Source organism: Leptosomus discolor, chromosome 4 (genome assembly GCF_034619465.1).
Source record: "Leptosomus discolor isolate bLepDis1 chromosome 4, bLepDis1.hap2, whole genome shotgun sequence".
NCBI classification, from domain to species: Eukaryota; Metazoa; Chordata; class Aves; order Leptosomiformes; family Leptosomidae; genus Leptosomus; species Leptosomus discolor.
Genome location: NC_141394.1, coordinates 33,190,599 through 33,210,209, shown reverse-complemented (window position 1 = coordinate 33,210,209; position 19,611 = coordinate 33,190,599). Strand labels below are relative to the sequence as shown.

Here is a 19,611-nt window from a genome sequence, read left to right as displayed (position 1 = left end):
GGTGCGTCCGGGGCCCCCGTGGCCGGCGGGAGGAGGGCGGGGTTTCGCAGCCGCACATGCGCCGACCTCCGCCCCGCCGCCTCTTGGGAGACGGCGTGCGCAGCCGCCCCGCGCATGACGTAGGCAGGTGCGCAGGCGCCGCTCCGCCGCTTTCTCGCCGCCGCTCGCCCGGGTGCTCGGTGCTGGGCTCCGCCGCCCTCCTCGCTCCCCGCTCGGCCGTCGCCACCCGCGGCTCTTCCCACCGCCATCATGTACGACGCAGACGAAGGTGAGGGCGCTGCAGCTGCAGGCCGTTCCCCGCTAGGCCTTTTCCACGGTTCAGCCGGATGAGGCGGGGGCGGGGGGGGGCAGGGCCCGCGGAAGGTGATGGGGTTGGGGACGGGGGGTGCTGCGGATGGGTTGGGGACTCCTGCAGGCTCTTGGGGCGCTGCTGGGTGCTGGAGGGTCCCTCAGCTCGCCGTGTGCCACCCCAGCAGGTGAGGAGAGACACTGAGGTGGTCGGAGTTTGGCTTAAATGTTGTGCTTCCCTGGCAGATATGCAGTATGATGAAGACGATGATGAAATCACCCCGGACTTGTGGCAAGAAGCCTGCTGGATCGTTATTAGGTGACTTTTTAAAACTTGCTGTTCCTAATGCTTCAGCATGGTCTGACAGGTGACACCCGGTTCGCTAGCAGCGTGTCATGGAGGCTGCAGGCTTGGCTATGCTAAATGTGCCCCTTTCAGACCAGAAGGGCTTTAAGCAGAAACAGCAGGCTTGTCGTTAGGGATTAAGAATCTCTGCTGACCCCCGGTGGGTTACACTGTTTTGAATGAAGTAAGAAGTGGTTTTGATTCCATGTCAAGCACGTGATTTTGTCCACTACTCTCACAGCTAATGCTGGCATTAGGAAGTTGGTACTTGGCTGTTTCACCATGTTAGTATTTTTCTAGCAAGACGTGAACGTCCAGGACCTGCAGCTTCTTGTGGCTGTTAAGGAGTGGGATGCTGCGTGGAACTGAATAAAAAAAGTGTTTCTCTTGCTAATGGTGTCATTCATAAAATGTATATGACTGATGTCTTGGAGCAGCAGTTGCAAATAGAAGAGTAGATCTTCAGGGGTAGTCCCACAGCAGAGATGAGAAACTTTGGTGGCAGAAGGAGGTCCTTTCTTTTGCAGCCCAGTGAAGAGCGCTATCTTTGCTTTCATTACATGGGAGGTAACTGAGGCAGGTCCTTCAGTGGAGGCTGCGTCTCACTTGTACAAAGAAACATGTTTTTACTGTGAGGGTGACCGAGCACTAGCACAGGTTACCCAGAGAGGTTATGGAGTCTCTGGCCTTGCTGGTATTCAAAAGCTGCCAGGCCATGGTCTTGGGCAGTCAGCTTTAGGTGACCCTTCTTCGGTGGGGTGACAGGACAAGATGACCTCCAGAGGCCCTTTCCAACCTCAGCCATTCTGTGACACAGTCTGCCCTTTCCCTTTGTGCCATAACAGACTGTGCTGGCAAGATTCACTGTGGCAACAGCATGATAGGCGAAGGTGTGTTCCCTTCTTGGGGAAGCCTGAGGTTATTGGTAGGGAGGTCTTGCCAGTTTTCTCTAGAGATCTTGGCAGTGATGGGGCAGAAGCTGATGAAGTGTGGGTTCCGTGGCTGGCTTCAGGAATGTGAAGTAGAGGAGCTTGCTGGCAGGAGCTTGTGCAGCAGACACGTTTAGGTCATCCTGTTAAAAGTTAGGATGTGTGGCTTCGAATTTAGGCTTTGATTTTTACAGTTAGATTGTGCTAGGTTGAGGTGGGGTCACACAAAGGCTAAGGGAAATCCGGAGAAGGACTGAAGCTGGGAATCTCTGTGTGGCTGGAACAGAGGGAGTCCAAGCTAGGAAAAGCTCTAGGAACTGTTACCTTGGCTTAGGGGCATGCACTCAGTTTACTGCAGCTTGGGAAATTAGTTAAAGCAAAGAAATTTTCGTACATTGTTGAAAACTTTAGCTGAAGTCACTTTTACTGTGGTTTCAGTCATCACATTTCCTTTCTAATTGAAGGTGCACCGTGTGTACAGTCATGGCCTAGCCAAGAGGTGGCAGCAAGTCTGTCAGTTTGTGGTGCCTGTGCCTTCAAACAACCAGAGAACTGTTTAGCATTTTTGAGCATCTGCGTTTGAAACTCGTGACTTGAGAGAACTGAATGTGTACTGTACTGTATTTCATGGCTTTCGAAGGTTTTGTAATAAATGCATCTTAAGCTTCTAGATGTGTAAAGTATTTGAATTAAATCAAGATCTCTTGTTCATTAATGCGCTTTTTTTTTAGCTCCTATTTTGATGAAAAGGGTTTAGTCAGGCAACAGCTGGATTCTTTTGATGAGTTTATTCAGATGTCTGTGCAGAGAATTGTTGAAGATGCTCCACCAATTGATTTGCAAGCTGAAGCCCAGCATGCTACAGGAGAAGTGGAAGAGCCGGTAAGTGGAGACCCTGGCAGAGGTGCTGTGTTTTTGCAATGCAAAATGATCTTAGGTGGGTTTTATTCAGCCCTCAGCTCAAGAGATGGAAAAACACCTGAGTTATGACACTGCTTGTGCAGTCAATAGGACAGAAGTATGAACTCTTTGGAGTACTCTGAGGTACATGGCCAGGTTTCCAGATAGTCAGGTGTATGGCTGAGAAACACATACAAGAGCTTTGCTATCCATGGAATTGAACTTCTCTGTCCTACAGAGTTACTCTCTCCTGCTGGTTCAGTTGTTGCTTGGGTTGAGATATGACCAAGACCAATTGGGTGCTGCCGCTCATGTTGTCAGTTACTGTACCAAACTGCACTGAGAGGGCAATAGCAGGGCAAGTCAGGCAGCCAAAAGCAAACTGTGTTTTGGTGGGGTTTTGACTTACAGTAGCTTTACCGTGGCAAGAAATGTTTATATCTGAAAAGATCTTTGTTAGCTTTCTTTGGCCGAAGTCAGATCCAGTTTTTCAGAGGGTCATCAGCTTCCATTGGTACCATGTTCCAAAGGAGAACATGTTGTCTAAGGTCTGCGCTGTGCGATGGCTCTTCTGCAGTGGCTGCGGTGCATTTATCCTTGTCCCTCGTGTGGTAGGATCCCTGTTCCAGAAGTGATCCGCTCCCCTGCTATCATTCACTATCTTGCTGCTTCCCTATAAAGATTTAAAGGAACTTTAGGACACCTGAGCATTGAATTTGTTACATGTTTGGCTGTTCCTTTGTGATTTTTTTTTTCCAGGCAAAGAACTATTCTGTAGAGAGAATAACTGATATTTCTTTTAATTTCTTTGTTAGAGGAACAGTTCATAAACATTTATCTCTCGGTAATTCTCCTTGATGTTTCTTCTATTATTCTGTGTATGTTATTGCGGAATTCTGTAGCCATGTGGTTCCGCGGTTGCTCTATGCACTGGACATGGTTCAGGTTCAGATCACGAGCATGGTATGTACCTGGCTTCTTTTTGTCCAAAAGCCGGTATTTTACACTCTCAAATCATAAAGGTTAGTTTCTTATCCTTATTTATCAAATTAAAGTTTTTGGGAGTAGGTCTAGATATGAGAAAAAGGAAACTTGCTTTTTCCTTCAGAGTTGCTTGCAGACAAACTCTTGCCTCACTTGAAGATACTGGGATTAATTTAAGAAGACAGAGAGCATTGGACTAATTTGACTTTTTGTTTCTTTCTCCCTTTAGTTCTCAGCCACAGATCTTGAAGGCAATGATTAGTGTATCAGAGGGTTTAACAACCATCCTCAGAGGTAGTAATTATGGTAAATGTGTTCTCCTTGAGAACGCCGTGCTCTAAATCTCATTGCAGTAGGTTTCTGAGGGGCGAGTGGCTCTCGGAGGAAAATGAAGATCCTGAGAACTGTTCTACTGATGAAAACATCTGTCCTTTCATGCCCATGGTTTCACTGTAACATGTGAAAGGATTTCTGTGGAACTAAAAACTATTAAAATTTATGTTTTAGGCATGGGAGCAAAGCTTTACAAGAGCTCGCACCTTGTTTGATGTGTCAGCTATCTCAATGTATGTGTTGAAGCAGATTTACCATTTTACATCATGAAACTAGCAGTTTTATCTAAAGTTACATAAACAATAAATATCTAAGTAGGCATACATAAGGCATATTCTATTTGTTAATATATTCACTGACTTGGCAGATCTTGAGTTAGCTATTTTATAGGAAGAAGACGTATTTGGGTACTTTATTCTTCTCTTATCAATGCTTTTGACCTTTTGGTTTCCTCTAGGGGTGGTTTTTTTATTAATGAGGTGTTTAGAAATTATTGGACGTTTTTGCGTGCTTTTTTGATCTATTCATCTGAAGAGGGGTTGTTTCCGTACCTTGAGCTGAGGATGCGCGGCAGCGTTGGGTATTAAGCTCTAGGCTGCTCTTGAACAAGCAAAAGGGATGTTTCTTCTATTACAGGTAAACGTCTTCTTGTTTTCCAGCCCCGATATCTGTTGAAGTTTGAACAAATCTATCTCTCCAAACCTACACATTGGGAAAGAGATGGAGCACCCTCACCTATGATGCCCAATGAAGCCAGGCTGAGAAACCTTACGTAAGAACGAACTCTATAGTGGACAAACACAAGGAAGGACTGGCTCTGCATTATTAATTGATCAGCTTTTTCAATTTAATAGTGCCTTGAAACTGTTGTAATCGCTGCTCTGTTAAAATTTCTATGTCTAGTTGTTAAATCCAGACCATGATTGATGATTTGATAATAATGCTTAATATACCAGCAAGTGCTTGAATAACTGCATTCATTATCCTTCTGTACAACCTCGAGTAATAACTGGCAGATAACACAATTGTGTTTTTATTTTGTAGGTATTCAGCCCCATTGTATGTGGATATAACTAAAACAGTTATTAAAGAAGGGGAGGATCAGTTACAGACACAGCATCAGAAAACTTTTATAGGAAAAATTCCTATTATGTTACGTTCAACATACTGTTTGTTGAATGGCTTAACTGACCGTGATCTTTGTGAACTGAATGAATGCCCGCTTGATCCTGGTGGCTACTTTATCATTAATGGATCAGAAAAGGTAAGGGATTATGCCTTGCACAGCCATCTTTACAGACACTGAAAGTTCTGTTACTTGTTTCCATCTGTTTTGCCAGGAGCATAACCACTTATATTCCAGTGTATCACAGTTACTGTGGGCACTTTTGATCTTACAGAAAGGTAGGCTTTTACTCCTCTGTTAGGACTTTCTTGAGCCACCTTCTCCTCTGAGGCATATTTCTCTTCTTCAGTTTCATGAACTGTTTTGTATTGAATGCCACTAAGTACCCTAGGTACTTTCCACTTCCAGCACTGCAGAGCGGTATGCTCTCTAAATGAGGTGCTACTTCTCTCGGAGTCTCCTCCAGTTTCTTCACAGCTGTATAGATGCATTTTATTATAAGAACAGGTTCTTCCCTCCATTGCTGTGGATTCAGCTTTAGCAAATCATATCCTCTCCATACTTGTGCCTCATCAATGAAACTGCCAGGGTTTTGTAACTGACACCTGGGCAAACACAGCAAAAGAAATACAATTGTATTTTTCTTCTTGAGGGGAAAAAAAGTACATCTGGCTTTGACTGTCAGAGCTGGCATTTAAATTCAAATGCCTGTGTGGTGTGTTGGCCTTGGAAACAGCTAGTGAAATGCTTTCTTTATCAGGGTTGTGCCTAAAGCTAACGGAAATGTCTTGGCACAGCTAGCAGATGTGGTCAGTGCATCATAGAGAGCAGTGTTCCCGGAGCCTTTTGTTTTTGTTATTCTATTTTAACTAGGTGTATGTTTTGCTTAATACTGTGTTTTTAAAATGTAGAGTGTATACCAACATAATCCAACTGAGTTTGGCAAATTGACCTCACACTGTGCAGCGCTTTTTCCTTGTTCCAGAAGGAATAGTAGAAACACACTGTGCTTGTTGCTTTCAGCATGCCTTTTTGTCAGTTATTTACTAGTGTTCTTGTTTCTAACACAGGTTCTGATTGCTCAGGAGAAAATGGCTACAAACACAGTGTATGTGTTTGCAAAGAAAGATTCAAAGTATGCCTACACAGGGGAATGTAGATCTTGTCTGGAAAATTCCTCTCGACCGACAAGTACTATATGGGTTAGCATGCTGGCCAGAGGCGGGCAGGTATGCCTAAGCAGTAATAACCCCTGACCTGGGGCTTACAATAAAGATTGTTTTAGGAGTTTTATTACTGTCTTGTTTCTTCGTGTCATTTGTTTTTGGGATTTTGAGAAGAAATTTCTTCTGATGCTATGTTGTAAAGAAGGTAAAATTAAATGAAAATATATTCTATTTGTCATAGATTATGCCTGCCTCTGGGATAAATAATTTGAGGATTGAAATGAAGACTCAATTTGTAGCAGGTTTTAGGACTGGGCTAAAAAATAATTTTAGAATTACTAAATGAGTGTTTAGAAAATCCAAACAAGCTGCATCCTGTTTTTTGACAAAGGACAAGAATAGGAGCAGGGACTCTGCCTTTGCTGGTGGCCAAGCTACTGTTCAGATGTGTTTTGCAGACCACAAATGAATTCATACTTAACATCTAATTGTGCCATCTGTGAGGGAAGAGAAATGCTATTCATAATGTCAAAAGCAGAGGATGTCAGTGCTCATTTACCCTTGCACCGGTGTTTGGAAATTCCCAAATGTGTTCCAAGAGTAATTTTAATAGAAGCCTTATACCACTCTCGCTCCGGATGGCTGGGGCACTCCTGAGTGGTTGTCCCTCTACGTCCCACAGTGTCTGTTTCTTTCTGGGAGGGGGGAGCAGCTCTTTAAATAATTGTGAGAATGGAGGGTCTTACACAGTGGATTAGAAAAGCTGGGCTTAAGCTGGTGGAAGGGAAGCTGAAGGCAGATAAAATTGCTCTTTGCAAATAACACAAATGGAGAGAAATTATGCATATAGGTTATCGAGGATTATTGATTATTTAAATTCTGCTGTATCAGCAAAAACCTTCCAAGTTTTTGCAGACTTCTGAAGTTAGAAATGTTTTTAAAATTAAAGTTGCTGTTGGAGTAAGGTTTCAGAATAGCTCCTTAGTTAGCTTGCTGAGAAGTCATGGTTTTCTGTAGTGCTTGAATGAATACGCTTACGCTGTATCGTCCAAATCCAGAGAGATATTTTTATTTAAAAGCAAGATCATTTAAGACTAATGTGTGCTTTCCCCCATCTTTTCAGGGTGCAAAGAAGAGTGCTATTGGTCAGCGCATTGTAGCAACTTTGCCATATATCAAACAAGAAGTCCCCATCATCATTGTCTTTCGTGCACTAGGCTTTGTGTCCGACAGGGACATTTTAGAGCACATCATATATGATTTTGAAGATCCGGAAATGATGGAAATGGTAATATATGTTAAATAAGTTATTTCCTGGCTTGACATTTGGTGGTGTGTAGGCATGGCTAATTTGATTTTCCAATTGAAATTTATTACTTTTTTTTTTTTTTGACGGGGGGGGGTATCTATTCGAAATGTCAAAAGTTCTCTACCTAAACCTATTCTAATGAGTATTTTAAGTGAACAGAGTGCAATGTAAATTTCAAAGGGTTAATACCTGTTTGTAGAGGTAGGATCTTATCCTCCTGCCATTGACTTTAATTGTAAAATCCCAATTTATACCTGAAACAGCAACAGGCCTAGAATGTACTTGAATAAGAACTATTTTCTGAAGTCTAAACTGTTTTTTGTGTGCTTCGTGCGTGCTCCATTATGGTTTTCTGCTGCTTTTGAAACAGCTACTGTAGTAAAGCCAGGAAGAACTGGATCAGTAACTAGCAGCTCCTGAAGTAATCATTGGCAAACTGTTCCTAATTTCCTTCAGCCCCAACAGGCACTGGATGCTACAGGATTTTGCTGTATTTTGTGCATTAGGTCAAACCTTCTCTGGATGAAGCATTTGTTATTCAGGAGCAAAATGTTGCTCTAAACTTCATTGGATCAAGAGGTGCAAAGCCAGGTGTCACCAAAGAAAAGAGAATCAAGTATGCTAAAGAAGTCTTGCAGAAAGAAATGCTCCCACATGTTGGTGTCAGTGACTTCTGTGAAACCAAAAAGGCCTATTTTCTAGGGTATGTCAGTATTTTCTGTCACACATCTGCAAATGGACCCTGAATACAGATTTTATTCACATATATGCATATGATTGGAAGAATGTGCTGAATGGAAGTTTGTTTTTAACCTCAGTCTTCTGGATACTTGGGGATAAACTTTAGGGCAGTGGTATGTTTTTGTAGCTGAGAAAATGCAAATGTTGAAAAAGTATAAAAAAAAAAATTGAAACAAAGCAAGCCTCCCGACACATTCTTAAGTTAGATGTAGTGACAGTGATAAATTACTCTTTTTGACATACCCTTGCAGGGACAACATATAGAGGTTGATAACTGATGTGTAGATAACTACTGATAAGCTGTTTGTAATGTAACCCACTCTTTAAAACTATTAGCACATCCTCTCGGTTGCTGCTTATTGGTATGCAGATGAGCCCTAGAGTCAGGACACTTGCCATTTTACACCTGATTCCACTTGCTTAAACACATCCCGTGCCACAGCACAGGAGACACATGCAGCAGAAGACCATTGCTATCATGATGTAAATATTAACTTCTCTCTGTAGTTACCTGAACTTTCAGTGGGTTATTCACCTCTAAGGATGTCTGTGCTGAAGAGGTCTGTTGTAGGGCAGCAGTATCCTAAAGATCTAGAATGGACAGCCTTTGCGAAGCAGCTCACTGATTTATCTGTGAAAGCACATAATCTTTGTTGTGAATGTCTACTGTCAGTTTAAAACATAAACTATCTATTTGTTTAGGTATATGGTTCATAGATTGTTGCTGGCAGCACTGGGAAGAAGAGAGCTTGATGACAGAGATCATTATGGCAACAAAAGACTGGATCTTGCTGGGCCACTGTTAGCTTTCCTGTTCAGAGGGTAACTATAATATATACGTTTTCTTTGGAGATAATTAATGGTAGAGGCATTGCTAACTCATGCTATTCTGTTGTGTCTGTTAGCCAGTCTTGGACAACACAGACAGTATCTGATTATGACTTTTCATGGAGTGGGTAATTTCCTCTAATAGTAGGTGGCTAGCATCAGCTGGTTTTGAAGCATATTTTGTGCAAGTTCACAAACAGGTTCATTTGTTTTGTTCTTCCCCCACCCCCCAGTTACAAGTTACTTGCTTCTTTTTAGGAGGCCAGTGACGGGGTTTTGTTTTGTTTTGTTTTCAAATAGTGCTGAGTAGGCTGAATTGCTAGAGTACTGTTTAATCTTGTTTCTTGGCATCTTCTTCTACAGAATGTTTAAGAATTTGCTGAAGGAAGTGAGAATATATGCACAAAAGTTTATTGACAGAGGGAAAGATTTCAACTTGGAACTGGCAATTAAAACAAGAATTATTTCAGATGGTTTGAAGTATTCATTGGCAACTGGAAACTGGGGTGACCAGAAGAAAGCTCATCAGGCCAGGGCAGGAGTGTCTCAGGTACAATAGCTGAATAAGGCATGGCAGCATTTGTCAGACTTACGTAACAGTAAAACTGTGTTATGGAAGAGTTTTTGCTTGGCAGCCATGCGTGTTGTGTGTTAAATAGAACCATTTTTAAAAGGAAACTTCCACAGCTGAAACAGGTGAAGATACAAATAGTTGAGTCCGGTGTGAGGTTTGGGGTTTTTTGTTGTTGTTAGTTTTTGGTTTTAGCTCTTGTGTTCCCTGCTGAACAGTTGGTGTAACTCTTGTAAAGACTCCTTGTGTTAGATCATATGCTTGTGTGTCTAGTCAAGTCCTAGTCCCAGGAAATCTTTAGGGAGGATAGATTTCTTTCCTTTAATTTCTTCTAGTGCTTCAGACGTGGTTAAAGAAACTTGAGTGACACCTTGTCATATAACAGGTATGTGTTCCACAGCTAATGATGAGGAGCACTGACTTTATTAGCCCAGAGCAGTGCTTACTTGAGCCTGTTTCTCGTAAAGGTGACAACAGGAAAGAGGTGATGGTTTTTAAATGCCAGTACATTTTGTTGTCTGGAGCCCTGGTGAGATGATAATTTGGGGTAAATAAAGTTAGGAAAGAGGTGAAGATGGTAGCTGTCCCTGGATGGTGTGTTGTTGGTGTATGTGGATGAGGGGCTTGTTTGCTTTTTAAATAAACTCTCACATCTCAGGCTGTAAAAAATAAATTTTCTTAAATTGTTGAGAAGCTTTGAGCAGACTCTGGAAAGAATGTAAATGCTGATAACTAAGTCGTCTTAGTTTTTCAAACTAAGTTTGAAAAGATCTCTATGTCATCGTACTGGCAAACCCTCCAGAAAATGCAGCTTAGGAAGTATTTTTACAAGTATCACTCATTCTAGTTACCTGATCAGAGTAAGCTATGGTACAAAAAGCAGCTCTCTGCGTGGATTACTGTGTTTATGCTGGGCCTTGCTGTGGTATAAGCGTGCTCTGAAAACTTGTGCCATTACAACAGTGGTTAGGATCTTGAGATTTTAAGGGTAAACTAAGTCTAAGATTAGCGGAGGTGAACTAAAAAGCATAGTTAACAAAAATCAGAGCTATTTTATTTCAAGTACATCACTACTAGAGGGCGTTGATCTTTTGCTCTAACGCGCCATGATGGCTGTCAGCAACACCCTTCAGCAGCTTTGACTGAATTCCTTACTACCTGCAGGTGTTAAACCGCTTGACTTTTGCATCTACGCTTTCCCACCTGAGGCGCCTGAATTCTCCGATTGGTAGAGATGGTAAACTAGCAAAGCCCAGGCAGCTGCACAATACGCTGTGGGGAATGGTTTGCCCTGCTGAGACCCCGGAGGTAACGAATTGATGTTTGTGTCAGTGCTTACTCATGCCTAACTCCTTTTATCTGCTGGTCGTTCTGTAGCTGTGGCACTTGTGATGATCACTTGCGTTTTTGTTTTTTGAATGCTGACGTGAATATTTAGCTTTATAGCTAACGCTGTAGTTGAATGGTAGAAATTAATACAGTAAATAGCATATTTTGTGTCCGGTTCCTTGAGGACTTGAAGTTTAAGTTCTCGTCTCTTCTTAGGGGAATCTCTTGATGTGGAAATGCAAGTAAACTTTGTGTTTTTACTAGGGTCATGCAGTAGGACTTGTGAAGAACTTAGCCCTGATGGCTTACATTTCTGTGGGGTCTCAGCCATCCCCAATTTTGGAATTCTTGGAAGAGTGGAGTATGGAAAACCTGGAAGAAATATCTCCAGCGGCAATAGCAGAGTATGTGCAAATGAAACTGTTTGAACAGGCTGAAGCTTTTTATCCTGCACAACACTTCAAGGGTTTGGTTTGGTATTTTTCAATTTGTTTGTTTTTCCCTCTTCCTAGTGCTACCAAGATCTTTGTTAACGGCTGCTGGGTAGGCATACACAAAGATCCGGAGCAGCTCATGAATACTCTAAGGAAGCTCCGTCGTCAGATGGACATCATTGTGTCAGAGGTATAAATTTTACATCCAGACTTTGGGTGCCTTTTTAGATGAGAGAGGATAATGCCTCAACACTACTTTGCAAGCTCCAAGCAGCATTATTTGCAAGTCTCTTTCTGAACATACTTCACATTGCTTGTTTTGTTTTTGTTTGGGGAGCTTTTGGAGGTTTGATGCTTTTGGGGTTTTTTTGTTTGTCTGATGTGCGTGGATCGTTGTTTGGTTGGGGGGTTTTTTGTTTGTTGGGGTTTTTTTGGTTGTTGTTTGTGTGTTTTTTTTTTTTTCTTTTAAAGAGGATCTAGTTGGAAAAACAGTTGAAAATAATCTCTTGAAATGTTTCTGTTTGTAGGAGCGTTAATGTTTGTTCTGTGCTGCTGATAGTGCCTGTAAGGCCTTTGCTTTAGGGGACTTTGTTATCCTGTTTTGTGTCCCGTAGTTCTGATTCCAGGCTGAGACTTTGTGCTCATGGGTTGCTGCTTTCTTGTACAGGTCTCAATGATTAGAGATATTCGTGAGCGAGAAATCCGCATCTATACTGATGCAGGCAGAATTTGTCGACCCCTTTTAATTGTGGAAAAACAGAAGTTGCTGTTGAAGAAAAGGCATATTGACCAACTGAAGGAACGAGAGTATAACAATTACAGGTGAGATGTTCCTGAAATTCAGCTAAATGTCTGTTTTTCCATCTTGGAGGCTGCAAGTTCCCTCAGATTGGAGAAGGAATGTTTAAAGCATTGTGCAGCACAAAGATGCCTGGTAGCTTAATTTTTTTATTTTACTTCTTTTTAGTCACACTGAGGCAGTGGTAGTAATAATAAGTTAGGGAAGTCCTTGTTCTTGTTATTCAGTTGGCAGGATCTTGTGGCCAGTGGTGTAGTAGAGTACATTGATACACTGGAAGAAGAGACTGTGATGCTGGCAATGACTCCAGATGACTTGCAAGAGAAAGGTGTGGCATATTGTTCAACATACACGCACTGTGAGATTCACCCATCTATGATCCTGGGAGTATGTGCGTCTATTATCCCTTTCCCTGATCACAACCAGGTCAGTGCGTCACTTCTCTAACATCCTGCTTTTGAAGTTGATAGAAAACCCACAGGTGCGCGTGTGAAGAGCTTAATGGACATACATACTGGTCTTCCCTTGTCTGTCTAGTCTCCCAGGAACACGTACCAGTCTGCTATGGGTAAACAGGCTATGGGAGTTTACATTACGAACTTTCACGTTCGTATGGATACGCTGGCTCACGTCTTGTATTATCCTCAGAAGCCGCTTGTAACCACACGCTCCATGGAGTACTTGCGATTCAGAGAGTTACCAGCGGGTATGTCATCAGTTAATGTTTATTAAATGGAACAATACTACTGTTCTGTTTAAACTGTGTCACAAATGTGGCTAGAATTCCTGAACATTTAGCAAAGGAATGTAATTTAAAAATTAAATTATAGGTTAAAATGTTAACTTGTAGCTGGACACCTAGACTACAAAACATACATTGCTAGTGTTGCAGCTGAAACTACTTTATCCATATAGTCTGCTAAAATGTAACTGGAAAAATACATTTCTGTCGTTGTATTTGCTCGGTTCTTCGCAAGGGGTCACTCTTGACTCTTTTCTACCCCAAGTTGCATTTGATGATACTATGTAGTTTTCATGTGCTGGATATGGAGATTTTCACTCTGAAAGGGTAGAACAGCCGCACTGAAGAGAACACAGCGTATTTTGAGTTACAAGTAATGCCCGTCTGCTATGCGTGCGTCCTTTCAATGTATTTGCTCTGCACATTATAGGTATCAACTCGATTGTAGCCATTGCATCGTACACAGGCTATAACCAGGAAGACTCTGTCATCATGAACCGTTCTGCTGTTGACAGAGGCTTTTTCAGGTAAGACTTTGTAACCTTTTTTAGCTGCTTGGGAGAAAAAAAAAAAAACCAAACTATGCTGAGTTGTCCAGAGGCTCAGGAAAAGTTCGTCTTACACTCGAAGACACCATTTTCCAAATCTTTCCAACCTGAGAATCTTTTTAATTTTTGGTTTTATTGTTTGTGTTTTGTTTTTTGTTTTGTTTTGTTTTTTAACGGGGATGGAGGGAGCAGCACAATGAAAATGGTGAATGTGTATCTTAGCAAAAGAGAGTGAGGAACAGTTCATCCTTTGTGTAACCTGGCTTCCCACTCTGCCTTCCCAGCTCTTCGATTTTTGGTCTGTACTGTGCTTACTGTTCTTTGTATGATGGTAATGAGAAAATATTTGGACTCCTTACTGTTATAATTTCATATAACTCTTGCCAGTTACGTGAACTCTTTAGTGGCAATGTTGCAGCTTTTTGATACAGTCTTCTTCTTAGTAGCATGAGAGTTGCTACCAGTGAGGATTGGCATGTTCCTCTCCTTAGTAGGAACTGCCGTTGGGACAACTGGCCACTGATGTGACTTTGTGTGTTACAGTTGCTAGATGGCTGGTCAGCTGTATGCTGGTCAGTGCGCTGCTAGTTTTGTTCATTTTCTTTGGTCCAGGTTGAGCTCAAGAAGTGTATGCTTGGTATCTTGGGTCTACTGCCTTCCAACGTAGAACAAGTATGAGACTATTAGACTTTTGTGGCTCACGTGAACCTCCTGTGTGCATGGGAGCAATTAAATGTGGATAATACTTCTCTGAAAGCCTGTGCCTTTGGTGTGCTAGCAACTGAGACAGCAAACAAAAACCCCTAAGGCCCCAGAAAGAAGCCTATATAAATTGAAGGTTTCCCGCTGCAGCTCAGTCGTACTGAGCGTGGCATGGCAAGGTAGCAGTAGAAGCTAAAAAAAGAAGCAAAATGGCAGGTGTAAGGAGAAAAGTAATATGAGAATGATACAATGAAGTCGTGAACAATCTTTAGGAATAATAACTGCTTTTGAGATATCAAGCTGATCCAAAGGTCTCTGCAGGTCATCAAACATTAGTGTGTTATCTATAGGTACTTTGGCAATATCTGAAAAGTGACCATCAAAATGCTGTCTGAAACTGTTTTTTGTTTGTTTGGTGGGGTGTTTTTTGTTTGTTTTCCCCTCTCCAGCAATGGTCAGATTAACAAGACTTTAGAGGAAAATCATATGTATGCCATAGCAACACTATTTGTTTCGGTTGTAATTAGTAACAGCATGCATAATATGTGATTAAAAGGTTGATTACAGTGAAATTGAGATGTACAGGTGAGGAAAAATGATGCTGGTTTCACTGGAGAAGGCTTTATGACTTTGTTTCAGATCTGTGTTCTATCGCTCATACAAAGAGCAAGAGTCTAAAAAAGGGTATGACCAAGAGGAAGTTTTTGAAAAGCCGACACGCGAAACTTGCCAAGGTAAGATAGAGGCGTGTGTGAAGACTGAATTTTTAAATTAAGTTTTTGTGGGCAAAGTTGTTGGTGTTCTTGAACTGATTCAGTCTTTGTTTTGGGACATATAAAGTATCAGAAATGCCTGTATTAATAGCAAAATACATCAATTGAGGTATTTGCATGAAATTATCTTCAGACGTTTTAGCAGTAGTCAGTCTGAAGTTGCAAGCAGACTTGTATTTCTAGGGAACATCAAAGTCAATATAGTGAAAAATTTGAGAATCTTATTTTTGTTGTTGTTGTTTGTTTGTTTTTCTTTTTTTCCCAAGGTATGAGACATGCAATCTATGACAAACTTGATGATGATGGTTTGATAGCACCTGGGGTACGTGTGTCTGGGGATGATGTCATCATTGGCAAAACAGTAACACTGCCAGAAAATGAAGACGAGCTGGAAAGCACCAACAGACGTTTCACAAAGAGAGACTGTAGCACTTTTCTGCGAACCAGTGAGACTGGTATTGTAGATCAGGTCATGGTAACCCTTAACCAGGAAGGATACAAGTTCTGCAAGATTAGAGTGAGCACTGACATGTGTGCTTTCTACTTTTAATCATTTTTGTTCTGTATTTAAGTTGCCAATCGAATGTTTTCCTATGGCTTACAGGTACGCTCTGTAAGAATCCCACAAATTGGAGATAAATTTGCCAGCAGACATGGTCAGAAAGGAACCTGTGGCATCCAGTACAGGCAAGAGGTAGCGATTTTTTTTTTTTTTTTTTTTTAATTTCCTTCTTCACATTTATCTCTGATCTCCTTAGCATTGGAACTGCCTTAAGTGAGTTGTCCGTGGAGTATCCTCAGGTGTGACATACTGACTTCAATTTAGCTAAACTATGTTTAGAAGGGGACACAGCTGCTTCTTACATGGTACTTCAGTACTTTCAAAGATGTAATTTGAATCCATGCAACTGCTTTTCTTAAAACTCTGGGAAGTACTGACTGTGGTTTCCCTGATCTAGGATATGCCCTTCACCTGTGAAGGCATCACACCTGATATAATTATCAACCCCCATGCCATCCCTTCCCGCATGACCATTGGCCACTTGATTGAGTGTCTTCAGGGGAAGGTAAGAAGAATCTTTTATGCTGTGTGTCTGAGCAGTTTGAGTTAAACTTCTTTCTTTTTTTTTTTTTTTTTTTTTTTTTGGTAAAGATACTACTCCCCGATAGGCGTTACTTCCCTAAAAAATAAAGATTGTTCTCCAGTTACTTGATAGCAAAAACAGGTTTCTTGGAGAAGACCTACAGCCCTCTTAAGTTTTGTCCAGCAACTCAGACTATAGTGTGCTCTCTCATCTATTGCTTTTATTCCAAACTCCTGCGACCTAGAAAAAAGAGCAGCAAAACTGCTGATGCTGTGTATTTTTTAAATTCTCCCTATAAATTGTGTAGCTGATAAACGAAGCCAGATGGGGTACTGTCATGGGGCATGGAATCTCAAGTTGTGGCATTAAGAGGTAAAGTTGTTTGAAACAGCTTAAGGTCCTACCAGTCCTTGAGAAATCTGACAAGCTTTTGCAAATCTTTTCTCTGTAGGTGTCTGCAAACAAGGGAGAAATTGGTGATGCTACACCTTTTAATGATGCTGTCAATGTGCAGAAAATTTCCAATCTTTTGTCAGATTATGGCTATCATCTGAGAGGAAATGAGGTATAATCAAAATATCAATTCACTGCAATTTGTTTAATATACGTTTGATAGACAGTAAGGCTTATGATTCAGTGATTGCATTGATTACTGCAGGTCCTCTACAATGGCTTCACTGGTCGAAAAATCACATCACAGATCTTCATTGGTCCTACATATTACCAGCGGTTGAAGCACATGGTAGATGACAAAATCCATTCTCGTGCGAGAGGGCCAATCCAGATACTTAACAGACAGCCCATGGAAGGTAGATCTCGGTAAGGATGTTTGTTTATTTTCTATACGCTGTTTCTTTTCCTTTGAAGTTTTTAGCCCTAAAAATTACCTGCCTCAGCTTCACATCTAGAACTGAATTAGCTCACCCCAATTAGCCACCTGTTTTCATGTGTTTGGCTTATGATGTGTTGGGTGCAGGTGTCAAGGTTTTGGTAGCAGGAGGTGCTCTGGGGGTGGCCTTGCTGAGAAAGGATGTGGGGTTGTCCTGTGCTGGACACAGCCACTTACAGCTGGCTCCAACAGACCAAAGCTGAGCTTGTCAGTGACACTGGTGGTGCTTCTGTGGTAACGTATTTAAGAAAGGGTAAAAAAAAAAAAAGCTGTGCAGCAGCTGTGAGAGTGGTGAGAAAATGTGAAAGGAACAGTCCTGCAGACACCCAGGTCAGAGAAGGAGGAGGGGGAGGAGGTACTCCAGGCGCTGGAGCAGAGATCCTCCTGCAACCCGTAGAGAGACCACGGTGAAGCAGGCTCTCCGCCTCCAGCCCATGGAGGACCATGGTGGAGCAGATACCCATGCTGCAGCCTGTGGAACATTCGTGCTGGTGTGCTGGCTCCTGGCAGCAGCTGCGGCCTATGGAGGGCCCATGTTGCAGCAGTCTGTTCCTGAAGGATTGTGTCCTGTGGGAAGGGCCCATGTTGGAGCAGTTTGTGAAGGACTGTCCCATAGGAGGGACCCCACGCTGGAGCAGGGAAAAAGTGTGAGGAGGCAGGAGCAGCAGAGAGGAACTGTTATGCACTGACTGCAACCCCCATTCCCCCTGTGACCATGGGGAGGGGAGGAAGGAGTTGGGAATGAAGGAGTGAAGTTGAGCCTGGGAAGAAAGTAGGGGAGATGTTTTTAGTTTTGTCTTTGTTTCTCACCACAGAATCACAGAATGGTTTGGGTTGGAGGGAACCTTAAAGACCATCTAGTTCCAACCCCCTGCCATGGGCAGGGACACCTTTCATTAGATCAGGTTGCTCAAAGCCCATCCAACCTGGCCTACCATCCAACTCCATTTTTAATGGGCAATAAATTAAACTAATTTTCCCCATGCTGAGTCAGTTTTGCCTGTGATGGTTATTGGTAAGCAATCTCCCTGGTTTTATTTCAATCCACGAGCTGTTCCATCCTACTTTCTCCCCTGTCCTGTCGACATGAGGGAGAGAGCTGCTTGGTGGGCAGCTGGCAGCCAGCTGAGGTTAAACCCACCACAGATAAGTAGAGAATGATGTAATTGTTTACCGCATTTTGCCATACGATTGTGCTGTGGCTGTTCGCTGTCTGACATCTGCTTCAGAAGTGCTCAGCAGCAGTTACAAATTACTGTGTTCACATTCTCCCTAAGAGTTTTATTCTGAGGTGTTAAGAGGAAAATTAATCCACAGCTTTACTCCTGCCTTGTAATGCCGCTGTTGTTTCTGATCAGTTACTTGTTCCACCAACAAGAACTGGTGTATTTTGCTGATGTACTCAAAAGTTGAGGGTTTTTTCTTTTTCTCTTTTCCTCTTTTCAGTGATGGAGGCCTTCGTTTTGGAGAAATGGAACGAGATTGCCAGATTGCTCACGGAGCAGCCCAGTTCTTGAGAGAAAGATTGTTTGAAGCTTCGGACCCGTACCAAGTCCATGTCTGTAACCTCTGTGGAATCATGGCAATTGCAAACACAAGGACTCACACCTACGAATGCCGGGGATGCCGTAATAAAACTCAGGTACGTGTGGTTTTCATCAGCCAGTGTTTCTCTTTGTGGGTAAGAGGAAATGTCACTCGCGTGAACAGGAGTCTAGGGAAGTAAATATTTAAAGAAGGGGCAGAACAATTGCTATTTTAGTTTCATAACTGGTTTAAGTGTTTATAGCATCCTAGTTAATTTGGATGTTTCTGTATTAATTTTACAATGTTGGCTTGTCACTTGACAGGAAATGCTGTTTGAGTATTTTGCAGTGCAGTTTTCGGAGACTTCAGAAGTAAATGCTTGAGACCTTATTTTTAGAAGTAAAGCTCAGAATTACAGGAATTCAGAGCCATTGCCCTTGTGGCTGTCCCCATGAAGATATTTATGCGTGCAAGAGTGGGTCCCCATGGGAGGTCTTTTGTGTTGTGCTTTCTTTAATAAGAAAAAGGCTCTGTAGTCTATCTCAAGGGAGAGTCGCAGCAGAGATAAAAACAGTTGCCTTAAACAGGCTTGTTCTGGGGCTGGGGACTGGCTGCTGCAACTCTAACAATGGCACTGGGGTGACTGAAGAGATGTGTGCAGGAAATCTGAACGGCATTTACTGCACGCCAGGCATGCTCTGCTATGGGAGTGTTCCCTTGTCAAATGGCTCTTGGTTAAGATCAGATCCCTTGGCTGCAGGTTTTATTGTTAGAAAAGCGTTCTGGGTAGCTGCTCTGTAGCCTCCACAGACAGTCTCAGCTTCCCTCTTGCTTTGTGACTGAGCGATTGCTGTTAAATGCTTTCACGCATAACTTCAGATCCACTTTTGAGCTAGGAACTTGACAAGTTATTTGTGTAGAGGGTGGTGGATGTTGATGCTTTAGGAGTGCTTATCATAAGCCTTTTGAAATCTCTTTCCAGATATCTTTGGTTCGAATGCCCTATGCCTGCAAACTCCTCTTCCAAGAGCTGATGTCTATGAGTATCGCACCTCGTATGATGAGTGTTTAGCCTTTAAAAGGGCTTTTTTAAAAAGAAAAAATCATGAGACTGAAGTGCTCAGGTTTTGTTTCATTTTGTGTAGGTTGCATTTAAAATACAGTTTCTCATCTGCTATGTGCTGTTCAGAAGTACGTTTATTTCCTGTAAATAGAATTAAAATTTCTAATCAAACTTGTGAATCTATTTGTGTTTCTGTGAA

At 42.2% G+C, this 19,611-nt stretch overlaps 1 protein-coding gene across 2 annotated transcripts; it reads left to right on the top strand.

The window, feature by feature from the left end:
• The first annotated feature begins 201 nt into the window (after positions 1-201).
• On the top strand, positions 202-19,583 carry POLR2B (RNA polymerase II subunit B). 2 transcript variants are annotated; one of them, XM_086464754.1, is made up of 25 exons: positions 202-268; positions 535-607; positions 2,295-2,445; positions 4,440-4,552; positions 4,825-5,044; positions 5,977-6,135; positions 7,196-7,360; positions 7,888-8,084; positions 8,825-8,944; positions 9,314-9,500; positions 10,686-10,829; positions 11,115-11,254; positions 11,363-11,474; positions 11,952-12,106; positions 12,311-12,509; positions 12,621-12,789; positions 13,256-13,352; positions 14,715-14,809; positions 15,115-15,365; positions 15,453-15,542; positions 15,808-15,915; positions 16,385-16,498; positions 16,592-16,752; positions 18,269-18,464; positions 19,332-19,583. In XM_086464754.1, exons 1-25 carry the CDS (start codon positions 250-252, stop codon positions 19,419-19,421), a joined length of 3,525 nt encoding a protein of 1,174 aa, XP_086320880.1. In that variant the 5' UTR covers positions 202-249; the 3' UTR covers positions 19,422-19,583. The 2 variants fall into 2 exon arrangements, with proteins under 2 accessions (XP_086320880.1, XP_086320881.1); XM_086464755.1 differs by lacking the exon at positions 5,977-6,135.
• Positions 19,584-19,611: the final 28 nt, after the last annotated feature.

What these genes read in the sequence shown, in the direction of transcription:
- POLR2B (XM_086464754.1), top strand. An exon ending in GACACGCGAAACTTGCCAAG is followed by an intron (nt 14,810 to 15,114) that starts GTAAGATAGAGG and finishes TTTTTTCCCAAG; the next exon opens with GTATGAGACATGCAATCTAT. An exon ending in GATGCCGTAATAAAACTCAG is followed by an intron (nt 18,465 to 19,331) that starts GTACGTGTGGTT and finishes ATCTCTTTCCAG; the next exon opens with ATATCTTTGGTTCGAATGCC.